The sequence below is a fragment of the Triticum dicoccoides genome, chromosome 5A (assembly GCF_002162155.2).
Source record: "Triticum dicoccoides isolate Atlit2015 ecotype Zavitan chromosome 5A, WEW_v2.0, whole genome shotgun sequence".
In the NCBI taxonomy this organism is placed as follows: domain Eukaryota; kingdom Viridiplantae; phylum Streptophyta; class Magnoliopsida; order Poales; family Poaceae; genus Triticum; species Triticum dicoccoides.
The window spans coordinates 17,256,682-17,271,791 of NC_041388.1; the positions used below are offsets into that span (position 1 = coordinate 17,256,682).

The 15,110-nt window shown below is 45.5% G+C and overlaps 1 protein-coding gene across 1 annotated transcript; it reads left to right on the top strand.

The window, feature by feature from the left end:
* The first annotated feature begins 822 nt into the window (after positions 1–822).
* On the top strand, positions 823–1,541 carry LOC119296829 (thaumatin-like pathogenesis-related protein 3). The gene has a single exon (XM_037574884.1). It carries the CDS (start codon positions 852–854, stop codon positions 1,365–1,367), a length of 516 nt encoding a protein of 171 aa, XP_037430781.1. The 5' UTR covers positions 823–851; the 3' UTR covers positions 1,368–1,541.
* Positions 1,542–15,110: the final 13,569 nt, after the last annotated feature.

The following is a 15,110-nucleotide window of genomic DNA, read 5'->3' on the forward strand; positions in this document are numbered from 1 at the left end:
GGGCCGGCCTGGAAGTGGTGAAGTTCAAATGCATTTCATGTTTTAGATGTAGTATAAAGTTGTCCTTCGTTTATGTGAACTTTGATGGACCTTTGAACAGTCGTTCGTGATCTTTTGGTGAACTATTGTGCTATCCTATGTCTGATTGTATATCCAATCAGCTGGTCTACGTAGTTTGATCAACGTTGCATGATTTAGTATGGATATAGAGGTTCGGATGAGGTACACGGATGTGGACGACGCGATTTGAGGAGTGTGCGGTCATTGTCCGCGGACGCGCCCGGATGCGTCCGCGGACGTTTGAGGGGGTGGATTTGTCATGCCCGACTGTAGATACTCTTAATAACTCCATTCAGTAGTGAACATCAGACAATTTTTTTTTTGCCGGGTGAACATCAGGCATTTCGTGAGCTGCCATATGTTTAGTGGCATAAGCTTGGCTAGTGGTCTCAAACCAAACCCACCACATTGTACGTATAATATCTTTGGTGCTCACTAAAGCAGACACTGCAATACATGGATAGATGGACAAACATATTTTTTTTAAGATACATGGATAAACATGTACTAGACTTATTTGGACGTCCCTGTCAAATACACACTCCTTTTCCAGGCCGAGATCACTAGCTAGCTAGCAACCGTTGCAAACTTTTTCCAACCATTCTCGCACGGCGATAAAGCTCAAAGATACCGTCGCTCTCGGCGTGGCGGCAAATTTTCCAAAGCAGAATGTTCACTTTTCTCTCTAGTTCTCTTCACCCCGGTCATCTATAAATAGGCACGTAATAGCTAGACAAGTACAGCAAGCAGCGACACTAACTATCGTAGTGATACATCCATCAAACAAAATAATGGCGGCCTCCCTGTGGGCGCTCATCCTCCTCCTGGCCGCGGCCTTCGCCGCAGGGACCGGCGCGACGACCTTCTCCATCACGAACCGCTGCTCCTACGCAGTTTGGCTGGCGGCCATCCCGGTGGGCGGCGGCAGGCGGCTCAACAGCGGTGACACGTGGAACCTCGAGGTCCCCGGCGGCACCAGCGCCGCCCGGATCTGGGGCCGCACAGGCTGCAACTTCAACGGCGACAGAGGGAGCTGCGCCACCGGCGACTGCGCTGGCGCGTTGCACTGTGGCCTGTCTGGCCGCCCGCCGGCGACACTTGCGGAGTTCAGCCTCGGCTCGCAGGACTACTACGACATTTCGGTGATCGACGGGTATAACGTCCCCATGGACTTCTCCTGCAGCACCGGCGTGGCGCTCCGGTGCCGGGACGCCGGCTGCTACGATGCGTACCATCAGCCCAACGACATCAGGACCAAATCTTGCGGCGGTGGCAACAGGAGCTTCCGTGTTGTCTTCTGCCCATGATGATGACTTACCATGCATATGCATGACGCGTACGAGATGCATGCATGTATGGCATGTATGGGCTCACGTATATGTACACGAAGTGTAACTGTGTCACGATCGAGCGAGACACAAGCACATTAAATAAAATGTTGAATAAAGGTAAGGTAAAGAATTTGAGGAACTCCAACACAGGAACCCAAACGAACACGGATTTTGTTTGTTTATTGTTCGTTTAGGTCGGCTGTTCGCCTAACAGACATGCCGCTCACAAGCGCGGCTGGTAGATGTACCCAACGCGCAAAACATGCAGCGGACAAGTAAAGAGGCGAAACCAAGCGACGAGTCAAAGAAAGACAGCGGCGAGGGCGCAGCGGCCGAGCCCAATGCAAAGGGCACCGAGCCCATGAGTGTCCTAGTACGCGCCGCAGCCGGTGATCTCCCCACCGCCCCCTACAGTTCCCCGAGTTCTCCCCGTCGCCGGAGATCTCCCCTTCCATGGGTGGCGGCGCGTGTTGAAAATATGCCCTAGAGGCAATAATAAATTAGTTATTATTATATTTCCTTGTTCATGATAATCGTTTATTGTCCATGCTAAAATTGTATTGATAGGAAACTCAGATACATGTGTGGATACATAGACAACACCATGTCCCTAGTAAGTCTTTAGTTGACTAGCTCGTTGATCAATAGATGGTTACGGTTTCCTGACCATGGACATTGGATGTCGTTGATAACGGGATCACATCATTAAGAGAATGATATGATGGACAAGACCCAATCCTAAGCCTAGCACAAGATCGTGTAGTTCGTATGCTAAAGCTTTTCTAATGTCAAGTATCATTTCCTTAGACCATGAGATTGTGCAACTCCCGGATACCGTAGGAATGCTTTGGGTGTGCCAAACGTCACAACGTAACTGAGTGGCTACAAAGGTGCACTACGGGTATCTTCGAAAGTGTCTGTTGGGTTGGCACGAATCGAGACTGGGATTTGTCACTCCGTGTGACGGAGAGGTATCTCTGGGCCCACTCAGTAGGACATCATCATAATGTGCACAGTGTGACCAAGGAGTTGATCACAGGATGATGTGTTACGGAACGAGTAAAGAGACTTGCCGGTAACGAGATTGAACAAGGTATCGGGATACCGACGATCGAATCTCGGGCAAGTACTATACCGGTAGACAAAGGGAATTGAATATGGGATTGATTGAATTCTCGACATCGTGGTTCATCCGATGAGATCATCGTGGAACATGTGGGAGCCAACATGGGTATCCAGATCCCGCTGTTGGTTATTGGCCGGAGAGTTGTCTCGGTCATGTCTGCATGGTTCCCGAACCCGCAGGGTCTACACACTTAAGGTTCGGTGACGCTAGGGTTGTAGAGATATTAGTATGCGGTAACCCGAAAGTTGTTCGGAGTCCCGGATGAGATCCCGGACATCACGAGGAGTTCTGGAATGGTCCGAAGGTAAAGATTTATATATAGGAAGTCCAGTTTCGGCCACCGGGAAAGTTTCGAGGGTCATCGGTATTGTACTGGGACCACCGGAAGGGTCTCGGGGGTCTACCGGGTGGGCCACCTATCCCGGAGGGCCCCATGGGCTGAAGGGGTGTGGGAACCAGCCCCTGGTGGGCTGGTGCGCCCCCCTTGGGCCTCCCTTGTGCCTAGGGTTGGAAACCCTAGGGGTGGGGGGCGCCCCACTTGACTTGGGGGGCAAGTTTCCCCCCTTGGCCGCCGCCCCCGTTGGAGATGGGATCTCCTAGGGCCGGCGCCCCCCTAGGGGCCCTATATATAGTGGGGGAAGGGAGGGCAGCCGCACCTGAAGCCCTGGCGTCTCCCTCCCTCCCGTGACACCTCTTCCTCCCCACTTGCGCTTGGCGAAGCCCTACCGGGACCCCGCTACTTCCACCACCACGCCATCGTGCTGCTGGATCTCCTTCAACCTGTCCTTCCCTTGCTGGATCGAGAAGGAGGAGACGTCTCTCCCAACCGTACGTGTGTTGAACGCGGAGGTGCCGTCCGTTCGGCGCTAGGATCATCGGTGATTTGGATCACGACGAGTACGACTCCATCAACCCCGTTCACTTGAACGCTTCTGCTTAGCGATCTACAAGGGTATGTAGATGCACTCCCCTTCCCCTCGTTGCTAGATTACTCCATAGATTGATCTTGGTGATGTGTAGAAAATTTTAAATTCTGCTACGTTCCCCAACAGTGGCATCATGAGCTAGGTCTATGCGTAGTTTCTATGCACGAGTAGAACACAAAGTAGTTGTGGGCGTCGATTTTGTCAATTTACTTGATGTTACTAGTCTTATCTTGATTTGGCGGCATCGTGGGATGAAGCGGCCCGGACCGGCCTTACACGCACACTTACGTGAGACAGGTTCCACCGACTGACATGCACTAGTTGCATAAGGTGGCTAGCGGGTGTCTGTCTCTCCCACTTTAGTCGGATCGGATTCGATGAAAAGGGTCCTTATGAAGGGTAAATAGAAATTGGCGTATCGCGTTGTGGTTTTGGCGTAGGTAAGAAACGTTCTTGCTAAGAAACCTATAGCAGCCACGTAAAAATTTGCAACAACAATTAGAGGACGTCTAACTTGTTTTTGCAGCATATGCTGTGTGATGTGATATGGCCAAGAAGGATGTGATGAATGATATATGTGATGTATGAGATTGATCATGTTCTTGTAATAGGAATCACGACTTGCATGTCGATGAGTATGACAACCGGCAGGAGCCATAGGAGTTGTCTTAATTTATTTATGACCTGCGTGTCAACATAAACGTCATGTAATTACTTTACTTTATTGCTAAACCGTTAGCCATAGTAGTAGAAGTAATAGATGACGAGACAACTTCATGAAGACACGATGATGGAGATCATGGTGTCATGCCGGTGACGATGATGATCATGGCGCCCCGAAGATGGAGATCAAAAGGAGCAAAATGATATTGGCCATATCATGTCACTATTTGATTGCATGTGATGTTTATCATGTTTTACATCTTATTTGCTTAGAACGACGGTAGCTTAAATAAGATGACCCCTCGCAATAATTTCAAGAAAGTGTTCCCCCTAACTGTGCACCGTTGCGAAGGCTCGTTGTTTCGAAGCACCACGTGATGATCGGGTGTGATACATTCTAACGTTCGAATACAACGGGTGTAAGCCAGATTTACACACGCAATACATTTAGGTTGACTTGATGAGCCTAGCATGTACAGACATGGCCTCGGAACACGGAAGACCGAAAGGTCGAACATGAGTCGTATAGAAGATACGATCAACATGAAGATGTTCATCGATGATGACTAGTCTGTCTCACGTGATGATCGGACACGGCTTAGTTGACTCGGATCATGTATCACTTAGGTGACTAGAGGGATGTCTATCTGAGTGGGAGTTCATTAAATAACCAGATGAACTTAATTATCATGAACATAGTCAAAAGGACTTTGCGAATTATGTATCGCTTTAGTTCTACTATTTTAGATATGTTCCTAGAGAAAATTTAGTTGAAAGTTGATAGTAGCGATTATTGTTGGGGAACGTAGCAGAAATTCAAAATTTTCCTACGTGTCACCAAGATCTATCTATGGAGAGACCAGCAACGAGTAGAAAGAGAGTGCATCTACATACCCTTGTAGATCGCTAAGCGGAAGCGTTCAAGTGAACGGGGTTGATGGAGTCGTACTTGTCGTGATTCAAATCACCGATGATCCTAGTGCCGAACGGACGGCACCTCCGCATTCAACACACATACAGCCCGGTGACGTCTCCCACGCCTTGATCCAGCAAGGAGAGAGGGAGAGGTTGAGGAAGACTCCATCCAACAGCAGCACAACGGCGTGGTGGTGGTGGAGGAGCGTGGCAATCCAGCAGGGCTACGCCAACCACCATGGGAGAGGAGGAGTAGGAAGAGAGGTAGGGCTGTGCCAGAACTTCGTGTATAGCTCCCATGTGCCTCCCCACTATATATAGGGGTGGAAGGGCTGGTTTCTTGCCCTCCAAGTCCATTGGGGCGTTGGCCAAGGTGGGAGGAAAGAAATCTCATTATTTCCTTCCCCACCGGTTGTTATCCCCCCTTTTTAGGGATCTTGATCTTATCCCTTCGGGATATGATCTTATTCCTTCTAAGGGGGGATCTTGGTGCGCCTTGACCAGGGGTGTGGGGCCTTGCCCCCACTACCCACGTCCATGTGGGTCCCCCCATGCAGGTGGGCCCCACTCCGGAACCTTCTAGAACCTTCCCGGTACAATACCGAAAAATCCCGAACATTTTCTGGTGGCCAAAATAGGACTTCCCATATATAAATCTTTACCTCCGGACCATTTTGGAACTCCTCGTGACGTCCGGGATCTCATCCGGGACTCCGAACAACATTAGGTAACCACATACAAACTTCCTTTATAACCCTAGCGTCATCGAACCTTAAGTGTGTAGACCCTACGGGTTCGGGAGACATGTAGACATGACCGAGACGTTCTCCGGTCAATAACCAACAGCGGGATCTGGATACCCATGATGGCTCCCACATGTTCCACGATGATCTCATCGGATGAACCACGATGTCAAGGACTTAATCAATCCCGTATTCAATTCCCTTTGTCTATCGGTATGTTACTTGCCCGAGACTCGATCGTCGGTATCCAATACCTTGTTCAATCTCGTTACCGGCAAGTCACTTTACTCGTTCCGTAACACATCATCCCGTGATCAACTCCTTGGTCACATTGCGCATATGATGATGTCCTACCGACTGGGCCCAGAGATACCTCTCCGTTTACACGGAGTGACAAATCCCAGTCTCGATCCGCATAAAACAATAGATACTTTCGGAGATACCTGTAGTGCACCTTTATAGTCACCCAGTTACGTTGTGACGTTTGATATACCCAAAGCACTCCTACGGTATCCAGGAGTTACACGCTCTCATGGTCGAAGGAAGAGATACTTGACATTGGCAAAGCTCTAGCAAATGAACTACACGATCTTTTGTGCTAGTCTTAGGATTGGGTCTTGTCCATCACATCATTCTCCTAATGATGTGATCCCGTTATCAATGACATCCAATGTCCATAGCCAGGAAACCATGACTATCTGTTGATCACAACGAGCTAGTCAACTAGAGGCTCACTAGGGACATATTGTGGTCTATGTATTCACACGTGTATTACAATTTCCGGATAATACAGTTATAGCATGAATAAAAGACAATTATCATGAACAAGGAAATATAATAATAATACTTTTATTATTGCCTCTAGGGCATATTTCCAACAGTCTCCCACTTGCACTAGAGTCAATAATCTAGTTCACATCGCCATGTGATTAACACTCACAGGTCACATCGCCATGTGACTAATACCCAAGAGTTTACTAGAGTCAGTAGTCTAGTTCACATCACTATGTGATTAACACTCAATGAGTTTTATGTTTGATCATGTTGCTTGTGAGAGAGGTTTTAGTCAACGGGTCTGAACCTTTCAGATCCGTGTGTGCTTTACAAATCTCTATGTCATCTCCTAGATGCAGCTACCACGCTCTATTTGGAGCTATTCCAAACAACTGTTCTACTTGGAGCTATTCTAAATTATTGGTCCATTATATGTATCCGGTCTCTCTACTCAGAGCTATCCGAATAGGTGTCAAGCTTGCATCGTCGTAACCTTTACGACGAACTCTTTTACCACCTCCATAATCGAGAAAATTCCTTAGTCCACTAGTTACTAAGGATAACTTTGACCGCTGTCCTGTGAGCCATTCTTGGATCACTCTTGTACCCCTTGACTGACTCATGGCAAGGCACACTTCAGGTGCGGTACACAGCATAGCATACTGAAGAGCCTACGTCTTAAGCATAGGGGACGACCTTCGTCCTTTCTCTCTATTCTGCCGTGGTCGAGCTTTAAGTCTTAACTTCGTACCTTACAACTCAGGCAAGAACTCCTTCTTTGACTGGTCCATCTTGAACACCTTCAAGATCATGTCAAGGTATGTGCTCATTTGAAAGTATTATTAAGCATTTTGATCTATCCTTATAGATCTTGATGCTCAATGTTCAAGTAGCTTAATCCATGCTTTCCATTGAAAAACACTTTCAAAATAACCCTATATGCTTTCCAGAAATTCTACGTCATTTCTGATCAACAATATGTCAAACATATACTCATCAGAAATTCTATAGTGCTCCCACTCACTTCTTTGGAAATACAAGTTTCTCATAAACTTTGTACAAACCCAAAATTTTTGATCATCATCAAAGCATACATTCCAACTCCGAGATGCTCACTCCAGTCCTTAGAAGGATTGCTGGAGCTTTGCATACTTATTAGCATCTTTCGGGATTGACAAAACCTTCCGGTTGTATCACATACAACCTTTCCTCATTAAAATCGTCGAGGAAACAATGTTTTGACATCCTATCTGCAAGATTTCATAAATAATGCAGTAATCGCTAATATAATTCCAACAGACTCTTAGCATCGCTACGAGTGAGAAAATCTCATCGTAGTCAACTCCTTGAACTTGTCGGAAAACATCTTAACGACAAGTCGAGCTTTCTTAATGGTGACATTTACCATCATTGTCCGTCTTCCTTTTGAAATCCATCTGTACTCTTTAGCCTTACGACCATCGAGCCGTTCTGCCAAAGTCTACACTTTGTTTTCATACATGGATCCTCTCTCGGATTTTATGGACTCAGGCCATTTATCGGAATCCGGGCCTACCATCACTTCTCCATAGCTCGTAGGTTCATTGTTGTCTAGCAACATGACCTTCAAGACAGGATTACGTACCACTCTGAAGTAGTACGCATCCTTGTCATCCTACGAGGTTTGGGAGTGACTTGATCCGAAGTTTCATGATCAATATCATAAGCTTCCACTTCAATTGGTGTAGGTGCCACAGGAACAACTCCCTGTGCCCTGTCACACACTAGTTGAAGAGACGGTTCAATAACCTCATCAAGTCTCCACCATCCTCCCACTCAATTCTTTCGAGAGAAACTTTTCCTCGAGAAAGGACCCGACTCTAGAAACAATCCATATTGCTTTCGGATCTGAATTAGGAGGTATACCCAACTGTTTTGGGTTTCCTATGAAGATGCATTTTATCCGCTTTGGGTTCGAGCTTATCAACCTGAAACTTTTTCATATAAGCGTCGCAGCCCCAAACTTTTAAGAAACGACAACTTAGGTTTCTCTAAACCATAATTCATACGGTGTCATCTCATCGGAATTACGTGGTGCCCTATTTAAAGTGAATGTGGTTGTCTCTAATGCCTAACCCATGAACGATAGTGGTAATTCGATAAGAGACATCATGGTACGCACCATATCCAATAGGGTGCAACTATGATGTTCGGACACACCATCACATTATGGTGTTCCAGGCGGTATTAATTGCGAAACAAATTTCCACAATGTCTTAATTGTGTGCCAAAACTCGTAACTCAGATATTCATCTCTATGATCATATCATAGACATTTTATCCTCTTGTCACAATGATCTGCTACTTCACTCTGAAATTACTTGAACCATTCAATAATTCAGACTTGTGTTTCATCAAGTAAATATACTCAACATTTACTCGAATCATCTGTGAAGTAAGAACATAATGATATTCACTGCATGCCTTAGCACTCATTCGACTGCACACATCAAAATGTGTTACTTCCAACAAGTTGCTATCTTGTTCCATCTTACTGAAAATGAGGCTTTTCAGTCATCTTGCCCATGTGGTATGATTTGCATATCTCAAGTGATTCAAAATCAAGTGAGTCCGAACGATCCATTTGCATGGAGTTTCTTCATGCATATACACCAATAGACATGGTTCGCATGTCTCAAACTTTTCAAAAACGAGTGAGTCCAAAGATCCATCAACATGGAGCTTCTTCATGCGTTTTATACCATTATGACTTACATGGCAGTGCCACAAGTAAGTGGTACTATCATTACTATCTTATATCTTTTGGCATGAAAATGTGTATCAGTACGACCGAGATTCAATAAACCATTCCTTTAGGTGCAAGACCATTGAAGGTATTATTCAAAAATAGAGTAACCATTATTCTCCTTAAATGAATAACCGTATTGCGATAGACATAATCCAATCATGTCTATGCTCAACGCAAACACCAATCTCGGTGGTAGAGGGAGCGTGCGATGCTTGATCATATCAACCTTGGAAACACTTCCAACATATATCGTCAGCTCATCTTTAGCTAGTCTCCGTTTATTCCGTAGCTTTTATTTCGAGTTACTAACACTTAGCAACCGAACCGGTATCCAATACCCTGGTGCTACTAGGAGTACTAGTAAAGTACACATTAACATAATGTATATCCAATATACTTCTATCGACCTTGCCAGCCTTCTCATCTACCAAGTATCTAGGGTAATGCTGCTCCAGTGGTTGTTCCCCTTATTACAGAAGCACTTAGTCTCGGGTTTGGGTTCAACCTTGGGTTTCTTCACTAGAGCAGCAGCTGAATTGCCGTTTCATGAAGTATCCCTTTGTTCCCTTGCCCTTCTTGAAACTAGTGGTTTCACCAACCATCAACAATTGATGCTCCTTCTTGATTTCTACTTTCGCGGTGTCAAACATCATGAATATTTCAAGGATCATCATATCTATCCCTGATATGTTATAGTTAATCACGATGCTCTAGCAGCTTGGTGGCAATGACTTTGGGGAAACATCACTATCTCATCTGGAGGATCAACTCCCACTCGATTCAAGTGATTGTTGTGCTCAGACAATCTGAGCACAAGCTCAACGATTTAGCTTTTGTCCCTTAGTTTGCAGGCTAAGAAAATCGTCGGAGGTCTTATACCTCTTGACGTGGGCACGAGCCTGAAATCCCAATTTCAGCCCTCGAAAAATCTCATATGTTCCGCGACGTTTCAAAAACGTCTTTGGTGCCTCTACTTAAACCATTTAATTGAACTATCACGTAGTTATCAAAACGTGTATGTCCGATGTTCGCAACACCGACAAACGACGTTGGGGTTCAGCACACTGAGCGGTGCATTAAGGACATAAGCTTTCTACTGATCGCATAATCGCTACTATCAACTTTCAACTATATTTTCTCTAGGAACATATCTAAACAGTGGAACTAAAGCGCGAGCTTACGACATAATTTGCAAAAGGTCTTTTGACTATGTTCAGGATAATGAAGTTCATCTTATGAACTCCCACTTAGATAGACATCCCTCTGGTCATCTAAGTGATCACATGATCCGAGTCAACTAGGCCGTGTCCGATCATCACGTGAGACGGACTAGTCATCATCGGTGAACATCTTCATGTTGATCGTATCTACCATACGACTCATGCTCGACCTTTCGGTCTCCGTGTTCCGAGGCCATGTCTGCACATGCTAGGCTCGTCAAGTTAACCCTAAGTGTTTTCGCTGTGTAAAACTGTCTTACACCCGTTGTATGTGAACGTAAGAATCCATCACACCCGATCATCACGTGGTGCTTAGAAGCGACGAACTGTAGCAACGGTGCACAGTTAGGGGAGAACACTTCTTGAAATTTTGTAAGGGATCATCTTATTTACTACCGTCGTCCTAAGCAAACAAGATGCATAAACATGACAAACATCACATGCAATCAAATAGTGACATGATATGGCCAATATCATTTTGCTCCTTTTGATCTTCATCTTCGGGGCTCCATGATCATCATCGTCACCGGCACGACACCATGATCTCCATCATCATGATCTCCATCATCGTGTCTTCATGAAGTTGTCACGCCAACGACTACTTCTACTTCTATGACTAACGCGTTTAGCAATAAAGTAAAGTAGTTTACATGGCGTTCTTCAATGACACGCAGGTCATACAATAAATAAAGACAACTCCTATGGCTCCTGCCGGTTGTCATACTCATCGACATGCAAGTCGTGAATCCTATTACAAGAACATGATCAATCTCATACATCACATATCATTCATCACATTCTTCTTGGCCATATCACATCACATAGCATACCCTGCAAAAACAAGTTAGACGTCCTCTAATTGTTGTTGCATGTTTTACGTGGCTGCTATGGGTTTCTAGCAAGAACGTTTCTTACCTACGCAAGACCACAACGTGATATGCCAATTGCTATTTACCCTTCATAAGGACCCTTTTCATCGAATCTGTTCCGACTAAAGTGGGAGAGACTGGCACCCGCTAGCCACCTTATGCACCAAGTGCATGTCAATCGGTGGAACCTGTCTCACGTAAGAGTACGTGTAAGGTCGGCCCGGGCCGCTTCATCCCACAATACCGTCGAAACAAGATTGGACTAGTAACGGTAAGCATATTGAACAACATCAACGCCCACAACTACTTTGTGTTCTACTCGTGCAAAGAATCTACGCAATAAACCTGGCTCTGATACCACTGTTGGGGAACGTAGCAGAAATTCAAAATTTTCCTACGTGTCACCAAGATCTATCTATGGAGAGACCAGCAACCAGTAGAAAGAGAGTGCATCTACATACCCTTGTAGATCGCTAAGCGGAAGCGTTCAAGTGAACGGGGTTGATGGAGTCGTACTCGTCGTGATTCAAATCACCGATGATCCTAGTGCCGAACGGACGGCACCTCCGCGTTCAACACACGTACAGCCCGGTGAGGTCTCCCACGCCTTGATCCAGCAAGGAGAGAGGGAGAGGTTGATGAAGACTCCATCCAACAGCAGCACAACGGTGTGGTGGTGGTGGACGAGCATGGCAATCCAGCAGGGCTTCGCCAAGCACCATGGGAGAGGAGGAGTAGGAAGAGAGGTAGGGCTGTGCCAGAACTTCGTGTATAGCTCCCATGCGCCTCCCCACTATATATAGGGGTGGAGGGGCTGGTTTCTTGCCCTCCAAGTCCATTGGGGCGTTGGCCAAGGTGGGAGGAAAGAAATCTCATTATTTCCTTCCCCACCGATTGTTATCCCCCCTTTTTAGGGATCTTGATCTTATCCCTTCGGGATATGATCTTATTCCTTCTAAGGGGGGATCTTGGTGCGCCTTGACCAGGAGTGTGGGGCCTTGCCCCCACTACCCACGTCCATGTGGGTCCCCCCATGCAGGTGGGACCCACTCCGGAACCTTCTAGAACCTTCCCGGTACAATACCGAAAAATCCCGAACATTTTCCGGTGGCCAAAATAGGACTTCCCATATATAAATCTTTACCTCCGGACCATTCCGGAACTCCTCGTGACGTCCGGGATCTCATCCGGGACTCCGAACAACATTCGGTAACCACATACAAACTTCCTTTATAACCCTAGCGTCATCGAACCTTAAGTGTGTAGACCCTACGGGTTCGGGAGACATGTAGACATGACCGAGACGTTCTCCGTCAATAACCAACAGCGGGATCTGGATACCCATGATGGCTCCCACATGTTCCATGATGATCTCATCGGATGAACCACGATGTCAAGGACTTAATCAATCCCGTATTCAATTCCCTTTGTCTATCGGTATGTTACTTGCCCGAGACTCGATCGTCGGTATCCAATACCTTGTTCAATCTCGTTACCGGCAAGTCACTTTACTCGTTCCGTAACACATCATCCCGTGATCAACTCCTTGGTCACATTGCGCATATGATGATGTCCTACCGAGTGGGCCCAGAGATACCTCTCCGTTTACACGGAGTGACAAATCCCAGTCTCGATCCGCATAAAACAATAGATACTTTCGGAGATACCTGTAGTGCACCTTTATAGTCACCCAGTTACGTTGTGACGTTTGATACACCCAAAGCACTCCTACGGTGTCCAGGAGTTACACGCTCTCATGGTCGAAGGAAGAGATACTTGACATTGGCAAAGCTCTAGCAAATGAACTACACGATCTTTTGTGCTAGTCTTAGGATTGGGTCTTGTCCATCACATCATTCTCCTAATGATGTGATCCCGTTATCAACGACATCCAATGTCCATAGCCAGGAAACCATGACTATCTGTTGATCACAACGAGCTAGTCAACTAGAGGCTCACTAAGGACATATTGTGGTCTATGTATTCACACGTGTATTACGATTTCCGGATAATACAGTTATAGCATGAATAAAAGACAATTATCATGAACAAGGAAATATAATAATAATACTTTTATTATTGCCTCTAGGGCATATTTCCAACAGTCTCCCACTTGCACTAGAGTCAATAATCTAGTTCACATCGCCATGTGATTAACACTCACAGGTCACATCGCCATGTGACTAATACCCAAGAGTTTACTAGAGTCAGTAGTCTAGTTCACATCACTATGTGATTAACACTCAATGAGTTTTATGTTTGATCATGTTGCTTGTGAGAGAGGTTTTAGTCAACGGGTCTGAACCTTTCAGATCCGTGTGTGCTTTACAAATCTCTATGTCATCTCCTAGATGCAGCTACCACGCTCTATTTGGAGCTATTCCAAACAACTGTTCTACTTGGAGCTATTCTAAATTATTGGTCCATTATATGTATCTGGTCTCTCTACTCAGAGCTATCCGGATAGGTGTCAAGCTTGCATCGTCGTAACCTTTACGACGAACTCTTTTACCACCTCCATAATCAAGAAAATTCCTTAGTCCACTAGTTACTAATGATAACTTTGACCGCTGTCCTGTGAGCCATTCTTGGATCACTCTTGTACCCCTTGACTGACTCATGGCAAGGCACACTTCAGGTGCGGTACACAGCATAGCATACTGAAGAGCCTACGTCTTAAGCATAGGGGACGACCTTCGTCCTTTCTCTCTATTCTGCCGTGGTCGAGCTTTAAGTCTTAACTTCGTACCTTACAACTCAGGCAAGAACTCCTTCTTTGAATGGTCCATCTTGAACACCTTCAAGATCATGTCAAGGTATGTGCTCATTTGAAAGTATTATTAAGCATTTTGATCTATCCTTATAGATCTTGATGCTCAATGTTCAAGTAGCTTAATCCATGCTTTCCATTGAAAAACACTTTCAAAATAACCCTATATGCTTTCCAGAAATTCTACGTCATTTCTGATCAACAATATGTCAACAACATATACTCATCAGAAATTCTATAGTGCTCCCACTCACTTCTTTGGAAATACAAGTTTCTCATAAACTTTGTACAAACCCAAAATTTTTGATCATCATCAAAGCATACATTCCAACTCCGAGATGCTCACTCCAGTCCTTAGAAGGATTGCTGGAGCTTTGCATACTTATTAGCATCTTTCGGGATTGACAAAACCTTCCGGTTGTATCACATACAACCTTTCCTCATTAAAATCGTCGAGGAAACAATGTTTTGACATCCTATCTGCAAGATTTCATAAATAATGCAGTAATCGCTAATATAATTCCAACAGACTCTTAGCATCGCTACGTGTGAGAAAATCTCATCGTAGTCAACTCCTTGAACTTGTCGGAAAACATCTTAACGACAAGTCGAGCTTTCTTAATGGTGACATTTACCATCATTGTCCGTCTTCCTTTTGAAATCCATCTGTACTCATTAGCCTTACGACCATCGAGCCGTTCTGCCAAAGTCTACACTTTGTTTTCATACATGGATCCTCTCTCGGATTTTATGGCCTCAAGCCATTTATCGGAATCCGGGCCCACCATCGCTTCTCCATAGCTCGTAGGTTCATTGTTGTCTAGCAACATGATTTCCAAGACAGGATTACGTACCACTCTGATGTAGTACGTATCCTTGTCATCCCACGAGGTTTGGTAGTGACTTGATCCGAAGTTTCATGATC